The sequence below is a fragment of the Ovis canadensis genome, chromosome 5 (genome assembly GCF_042477335.2).
Source record: "Ovis canadensis isolate MfBH-ARS-UI-01 breed Bighorn chromosome 5, ARS-UI_OviCan_v2, whole genome shotgun sequence".
In the NCBI taxonomy this organism is placed as follows: Eukaryota; Metazoa; Chordata; class Mammalia; order Artiodactyla; family Bovidae; genus Ovis; species Ovis canadensis.
In genome coordinates, this window is record NC_091249.1 from 25908331 (window position 1) to 25916301 (window position 7971).

General features: G+C 57.7%; 2 protein-coding genes across 3 annotated transcripts; one reads left to right on the top strand and one right to left on the bottom strand.

The window, feature by feature from the left end:
- Positions 1-1095: 1095 nt before the first annotated feature.
- FBXW9 (F-box and WD repeat domain containing 9) lies at positions 1096-6049 on the top strand. The gene is made up of 10 exons (XM_069590952.1): positions 1096-1595; positions 2738-2877; positions 2956-3084; positions 4247-4359; positions 4445-4536; positions 4868-5016; positions 5107-5220; positions 5353-5442; positions 5530-5595; positions 5673-6049. Exons 1-10 carry the CDS (start codon positions 1187-1189, stop codon positions 5745-5747), a joined length of 1377 nt encoding a protein of 458 aa, XP_069447053.1. The 5' UTR covers positions 1096-1186; the 3' UTR covers positions 5748-6049.
- An 836-nt stretch (positions 6050-6885) lies between these two features.
- Positions 6886-7192, bottom strand: GNG14 (G protein subunit gamma 14). 2 transcript variants are annotated; one of them, XM_069590962.1, is made up of 2 exons: positions 7100-7192; positions 6886-7011 (listed from the first exon to the last, which is right to left on the bottom strand). In XM_069590962.1, exons 1-2 carry the CDS (start codon positions 7190-7192, stop codon positions 6886-6888), a joined length of 219 nt encoding a protein of 72 aa, XP_069447063.1. The 2 variants fall into 2 exon arrangements, with proteins under 2 accessions (XP_069447063.1, XP_069447062.1); XM_069590961.1 differs by having other exon boundaries at positions 6886-7037; positions 7069-7192.
- Positions 7193-7971: the final 779 nt, after the last annotated feature.

Below are 7971 nucleotides of genomic sequence, written 5' to 3' on the forward strand. Positions count from 1 at the left end.
GGATGGTATCACTGACTCGATGGACGTGAATCTGAGTGAACTCTGGGAGTTGGTGATGGACAGGGAGGCCTGGCGTGCTGCGATTCATGGGGTTGCAGAGTCGGACACGACTGAGCAACTGAACTGAACACATGCAACAGTCTCTGGGACATAATTACAGTCTGGGAGCTCACTAGAACCTGAGCTCACTACAGCACAGATTCAAAATCACCATTGGCTAAACACTAAACTGAGTGGCAAGGAGCAAGACCTTGCAGCACTCTTCGGCTGGTTTCACGACTCTGGATTTGTAGAATGCTCAGCCCAACGTCAAGGCTGTGGGACCCAGGAAAACATGCGCAACAGTTAAAGGCAAATAAAAAACTCTTATCTGGGAATGCAGAGGCCTCAGGATTAAATCTTGCAACCTCTGTACAACCCAACGATCACCTGCATCAACCTGGAAGAAATTTTAAAATGCTGACATGACCAATTTTCATTCAACAAGTGTGTGCATTTTAGTGAGAAGGAATAAAGCTAACCAGTCAAACAGCGGTATGTCCCATAGAGAAAATATAGTAGGGGGAGGGGAGAAAGTACGTTTTGGAAAATGATCAGTCTTACAGTACTCTGGGTACTTAGGGTTCTCTGCTAAGGTGACTGAGCAAAGAGCCACGTGGATACTAGAAGAGGGAACGGGCTAGTGCTGCTTAGAGTTTGTGAGGTAACACTACCTGGCTCAAAAGAGGCTATCGGTAAATGAAATGCTGTTTTCATCAGTAGGATTTTAGGTAGTTCAGTTAACTTTCACCGAGGGCTCTGCAGTGTGTTTCTGGGTCGCTAAGAAAAGACAGGAATCACTAGCATGCCTAGACTTCGAACCAGGAAAGGAAATTTATTTCTGAGGTTCCGTGTCTGTGAGAAACCAGAGTCCAATGGCTCTGCATCAGCAACATCAGACATGCTAGTTCAATAAACGCAGGGATCGGGATTTTCTAGTCCTAGGCCGACGAAGCTAAAGAACTAGACCTTAGACCTTTCTGAGGAGCCCGCATCCAGCACGCGGCCCATTTCCACACGGGTTGCTGGTTCCGGCTGGCGCCTAACGTCATCAGGCAGCGCCGGAAGTGCCCTCGTGCTGCCTAGGAGACAGGACGCGCGGGCTCTGAGGCTGACACGGCAGGGCCAGCCGCGCCCACCCGTCGCCATGGAGCTACCTCCAGGGCCGCGCGACGATCCCCACACCTGGGACGATGACTCGGACCCGGAGCTGGAGCCTGACCCCGACGCGCAGGCCGAGGCTTACGTGGCCCGTGTGCTCAGTCCTCCGAAACTCGGGCTGGTACCTCCACGAGCCCCTCCTTTGCCCGCGCCTACGGTGTCCCTTGGCGCTCTGGAACCGCGGGCCGCGTCCAAGGGCTCGACTGTGGCGGTTCCGGGCCTGCTGAGCCTACCCCCGGAGCTGCTTCTCGAGATCTGCGCCTACCTCGACGCGCGCCTCGTGCTCCATGTCCTGCCACGCGTTTGCCACGCGCTGCGCGACCTCGTGCGTGACCGTGTCACCTGGAGGCTACGCGCGCAGCGCCGCGTACGGGCGCCCTACCCAGTGGTGGAAGGTGCGCGCGCCCGGGGGTCGCCTGCCCAAGTCAGGCCTGGGGAGAGGGGGAAGGGGTCCAGGGTGTCGTGAGCACAGCCACTGGAGAAAACTCCCTGGCTGTCCTGGCCCAGGGTGGCTAAGGTAGTTACTGGTAGTACCAAAGCCCCTGACCTCTGCGTGGACCATGAGGCAGATACTTGGGATCCTGAGGCTATAGAAATCTACCTGGACAGTTATCCAGTTAGGGACCCCAGTTAGGGTCCCTGAACTCAAGATCCAGTGATTCTCAGGCTGGGGGTTGCCACAGCGACTTAAAGTCTCAGGCTGTCAGAATCTGCTTGGTGCTCAAAGTAAGACCAAGAATCCCCAGGTTCTGGGTGTAGATGCTAAGGCAGCAACTGGTGATGTCAAAATCCCTTACCCCTAGAGTCTTGGCCTAGGTGAAGGTGAGACAGGGACACAGGTCCAGAGCCAACAACCCTTGAACCTAAGCTATGGTTTAGAGGTTGGGATCCCTGATACCAGCAGTCACAGACCCTCAAGTTCAGGGTCTAACTTGTGGTCTCAGACAGGGCTGGTGGTCATTCCTTCTGCCGCCAAAGTCTTTGGTCCCTAGAGGATAATGCAGGCTGGTGATCTTGAATTAATGGGACTTTACTGAACAGCTTGATTAAAATATAGATGTTTGGGTCAAGGGCTTGGGTTTTGCGCCTTGACAAGGGTCCCAGGTTTGGGATACTGATTTTGGGAAACACTTCCATGGGTCTGGTTCAGGTGGCCGAAACAGAAAGGGTTGGTTATGTAGTCCTAACTCTTGTGCCCAGCCTAAGGGTTAGGGAGGGTGAAGCTGAGGTTGGACCACAGCCACGGGTGAGGCAGGACCTTAACATCCTGAGGTTGGAGAATGAGGCCTGGGAAGGTGATCCTGGGGCTCCAGTTACCCAATTTGTGGAAACGGTAAGGAGCAGCCTTAGACGTGCATGGCAGGTGGGTGGGCTGGTGGTCCCGAAGCTAGAGCCTGGGCTTCCTTGGGTGGGGTAAGGGATCCAAGTGGGATTCTCTCCAAGTCTTCTGCTCCCCAGAAGCCAGTGGTGAGCTTGGACAGCTGGAGTGGGTGGCAGGGTTCCTGCCCACTGGGGACCCTGGTATTGCATCCCACAGAGGAGGACTTTGACTGGCCGACAGCCTGCATTGAGTTGGAGCAGCACCTGTCACGCTGGGCAGAGGATGGGCGCAGGGCTGAGTACTTCTGCCTGGCCGATGGGCACTTTGCTTCCATTGACTCGGTGCTGCTGCTTCAGGTGAGACAGGGGTTGGTGGAGGGCCCTGCAGTGGGGGTCCAGGGTGACCCCAACCACACCACCTCACTCCTCTCCCAGGGTGGAACACTCTGCCTGTCTGGCTCCCGAGATCGCAATGTCAACCTGTGGGACCTGCAGCAGCTGGGGGTGGAGCCCAGCCGGGTTCTGGTCAAGACCCTGGGGACCCAGAAGAATAGCACTCACAAGGTGAGGGGATAGGAGATCAGGCAAAGGTAGGAGCTAGGAGGCCTGGGTAGGACACTGTGGCTGAGGGCATGGGTTTTGGCACCAGAACTTTTTGGTTATTCTGGGTCTTCATTGCTGCACTCTGGGCTTTTTCTAGTTGTGACGAGCAGGGGCTACTCTTTGTTGAAGTGCTCGGGCTTCTCACTGCGGTGGCTTGAGAAGGTGCCGGCTTGTTGTGGGGCACAGGCTCTAGGTGAAAGCAGGTTTATTTAGTAGTTGCAGCACATGGGCTCAGTAGTTGCAGTGTGAGACTTTAGGGCGCATGGGCTTCAGTAGTTGTGGTGCATGGGTTTAGTTGCTCCTTGACATGTGGAATCTTCCCAGACCAGGGATTGAGCCTGTGTCCCTTGCATTCATAGGGGGATTTCTATCCTCTGTGCCCCCAGGAAAGTCCCAGACCTCATAGATTTCAATCTTGGTCTGCTATTGTTTGTGTGACCTTGGGTAAAGTCAAAGTCATATATGACTTCTCTGGGCCTCACTTACTGCTTCTGTCCAGTGTCAATTAGAATGAGGTTGAATGAGGTGACTGTGCATTAAGAGCTTCACTCAGGCTCAAATAGAGTAGGTGCTCAGATGTCAGGTTTACAGATACGTGGAATCTAGTTCCCTGACCAGGGATCAAACCCAGGCCGCCTGCATTGGGAGCCTTAGACATTGGACCACCACAGAATTTCTGTGGAGGTCCTATTCTTAATCACATTGTTATGTGGCCTCAAACCTGTGCTGGTGCTGAGGCTCTGCAGTACCTGATTTAGGAACATTATTAGGTGGGGGTGTACATGTTTTGGGCTTCCCTGGTAGCTCAGCAATAAAGAATCTGCCTGCAATGCAGGAGCCATGGGTTCGATCCTTGGGTCTGGAAGATCCCCTGGAGAAAGAATGGCAATCCATTCAGTATTCTTGCCTGGAGAATTCCATGGACAGAGGAGCCTGGTAGGCTACAGTTCACGGGATTGCAAAGAGTTGGACATGATTTAGCAACTAAACCACAACAACAACATGCAGGTCTTCGGTTCTGAAGTCAGACCCGCAGACCTGAGCTCTAATCTCTCCTCAGTGCTGACGCACTCTGGGTGCTGTGAAATGGGGAAGATCACAGGACATGGGTCTGGTCCCACAGGGCTGGGTGTGGTCACTGGCGGCGCTGGACCACCGAGTGTGCTCCGGTTCCTGGGACAGCACAGTGAAGCTCTGGGACATGGCGGCTGACGGGCAGCAGTTTGGCGAGATAAAGTGTGAGGGGACCTGGGCAGGGGGGCCTGGGTGGGCAGGGCTCTGTCTGGCCCCTGCCCCAGCTCTGTGATGTGTGTGTCCCCAGGGGCAAGGCAGCTGTTCTGTGCCTGTCCTACCGGCCAGATATCCTGGTGACTGGCACCTACGACAAGAAGGTGACCGTCTACGATCCCAGAGGTGGGCCCTGGGGCCTAGGTGGGGAGAGCAGGGCTGCCTGGGGTCTCCAGGGTCATTTTGGGAAAAGAAACACTTGGTCCCCACAGTCTGACTGGGGTAACAATTACACAACCAGAGGCTGGCCACTCCAAGTGGCCTGTGTTGTGCTGGGGGCCACAAAGGTGACTGCTGCATGGGATACTAGGGGCAGAGGAAGCCCTGTCTCCATGTGGGATGGGGTGATGGACTGGAGGGCCCCCAGAGGAAGCCACAGAGGATGGAGATCCGGGGTCCAGGGGGGCCTCCAAGGGGCTCTGATGTCGCCCTCCTCCCTGGCCCCTCACCTGCAAAGTTGGTCCAGCCCTGCTGAAGAGCCGGCGGCTGCATTCCAGCGCCGTGCTGGCACTGCTGGCAGACGACCGGCACATCATCTCAGGCAGCGAGGACCACACGCTCGTGGTGTTCGACCGCCGGGCCAACAGCGTCCTGCAGCGGCTACAGGTGGGCCATCCCCCGGGGGCCCCGAGGGCCAGGGCTGCGTGGAGTGGCCTGGACTGGCCTGAGCCACTCCATCCCCTGTCCCTCCTGCAGCTGGACTCCTACCTGCTCTGCATGTCCTACCAGGAACCTCAGCTCTGGGCCGGTGATAACCAGGGCCTACTGCACGTCTTTGCCAACCGCAGTGGCTGCTTCCAGCCTGTCCGGGTCTGCCGAGGCCCTCGCCCCTGCCCGACTCTCCCTGGGCTGCCTCCCTGCCTCTTAACCCCTGGGGGGGGCAGGGGGGCACTGGCCTAGGGAGAGCCACACCTGAGTGTCCCCTGTCCCTCCCTCCCCCAGTCCTTTGACGTGGGCCACAGGTCTCAGATCACGGGGATCAAGCACTCCCTGGGGACCCTGTACACCACGTCCACCGACAAGACCATCCGGGTGAGGGCCCAGGACGATGCCTCTTCTCTACCCACCCTCACCTGCCAGGGACACGTCCCATGACCTTTGCCCACTGCCCCTCACCAGGTACACGTGCCCACAGATCCACCAAGGACCATCTGCACTCGAAGCCACCACAATGTGCTGAATGGGGTAAGGCCCTGTCCCACATGCCCCCCGCTACCGCCCACCGAGAGCACCCCTGACTCCTCCTGTCCCTGTCCTCACAGATCTGTGCCGAGGGCAACCTGGTGGTGGCCGCCTCCGGGGGCCTGTCGCTGGAGGTCTGGAGGCTGCAGGCCTGAGCAGGTGGATATGGATGTGTGTCTGCCTGCCGGCAGGCGGGGCCGTGACCTCTGTTCTCGGGGGCGGGGACCTTCCCCCATGCTGGTGCTGTCTCTGCTCTGCGCCACAAGCCTATGGGACAAGAAGTCCTGGCCATGGCCGTGTGGGGTCCCTGGGCTGGGCCCCACGCCAGGGGAGGTGAGCTATGTGTTCCGGCCTACACAAGGTGGGCGGGTCCCCACCCTCAGGCTCTGTTTTTGTTATGATTTGGATGGTGGCTCTGCTGTAAGAGCAAAGGAGAAATAAACCTGCTGTACTGGTGCTCCGGCCTGGACTGTGAGCCTGGTGTCACCTGAGGGCTGTCCCTCCCTGCCTGGGGCCAGGGTACCAGAGGTGGGTGTGTGTCTGTGAGATGGGGCCTGAAAGCCTGGACGACAGCCACTGCTGTGTGTGTGTGTTTGTGTGTGGGGGTTGTTCTGGGTGCGCCTGTGCCTGCCCGGGTGCATTTCAGGGATCATGTGTGCCCGAATGTCCCCAGGGAGGCCAGTCAGGCTGTATATGTGGTTTGCTCTTGTTTAGTTGCTCAGTCAGGTCCGACTGTTTGCGACCCCATGGACTGTAGCCCTGCAGGCTCCTCTGTCTATGGGATTTCCCAGGCAAGAATACTGGAGTGGGTTGCTATTTCGTTCTTCAGGGGATCTTCCCGACCCAGGGATCGAGACCGCGTCTCCTGTGCTTTCTGTGAGGGAGAGGGAGACACTTGAGAAGAGGCACTTGTCTGTATGATGCTACCTGCATGTGTGAACTGTGTGTGTGTGTGTGTGTGTGTGTGTGTGTGTGGCATGCGCTGATATGTAGATCGGGACTCTAACCCTGGGTGTTTGCCCAGTGGGACCGGGCATACTACCCGCTGGGCCATGGGGAGGCGGGCAGTCAGGGAGGGGTAGGTGAGGGAGGGGCATGCTCCTCCATTCAGGGTCCAGGGTGTGCCTCTGTGGTGGTGACCCTGGCGTGGGCGAGGAGGGAGGCTGGGCCAGGCACACCCCACACCTGGCCCCTACAAACCCAAAGTCCACCATGGAAGCCTGGCCAAGCCATGCCCTGAGGAGCACTCACTTCATCTTTATTGAGGCCCCTGGGTGGTCCAGGCTACAGGGTTCACAGGATGGCGCAGGGCTTCTTTTCCTTGAAGGGGTTGATGGCGGCTGGGATGCCCACGAGAAAGGGGTCACTCTTGGCCTGCTCTGTGCAGAACTGCAGCAGGTCGGCAGCTGCCTTGGATACCTGCAGACCAGCCCGGTTAGCCTGACCTGGGCTGGGCCGTCCACTTGCCCTGCTCACTCAGATGCGCCCGCCTCACCCTGGTCCTCACCTTCATGCGGTCAATGCCCGCCTCCATCCGCAGCTGCTCCACAGCCCGGCGGGCTTGCCCAATGTCACTGCCAATGGTCACCTTGCTGGACATCTGAGGGAGGGTGAGCAGAGCCACAGGCAGCAGGCTGCACCCCAAACCCCAAGCTCCTGCCTCCTCCTATGTCCCTGGTGCCTGAGTCATGGGGGTGGCTGCTCCCCAACCCGTCAGGACCATGTACCTCAGCTGAAGACTCCGGCTGACTCCTGGCTGCTCGGTCCTCCTCCTGCGGCCCCACTCTGGAGCCCTCCCCAAGCCCAGCCTCTCCAACACCTCCTACCCCCATAATGCCTGCAGAGACTTTGAAGCCAGGACACTCACGGAGTGAAATGTCACCAGCAGCAACAGCAGCTGCCGAGGCCAAAGGGGTCCCTGCCCCAGGAGGCCCAGTGGCTGCTCTGTCATGTGTCACCTTTACTGGGGGAGTGTAGGGGCCCTGGGCTCTCACAGATCTGTTTGACCCCCTGCTAACTGGCTCCTTCTCTGACGTGAGGAGGCACAGCGTGAACCCTGGTTCAGGCGCAGCCCTGCCTCTCCTGTGTCTGTCTATACTCATGACCCAGGGTCCTTATCCACAGATGACTCAATTCATCACTTATACTGATGGCTTCCCCTGCGTCCCAGCCCCTTCCCTGACCTCTGACCCACATGAGGACCTTCCTCCCTTGGTCCGTCACCCCCACCTCTCAGTTGTCTCTCACCTAACCTGGCCAAAGTTGGACTCCGGATCCTCTCTCCCAACCCCAAACCTCCCCCAAATTCACCACCATCCACCCAACTGCCCTGGTTCCAATCTTTAACTCCTTCATTCCTTTCTTCCAGTATTCCCACAT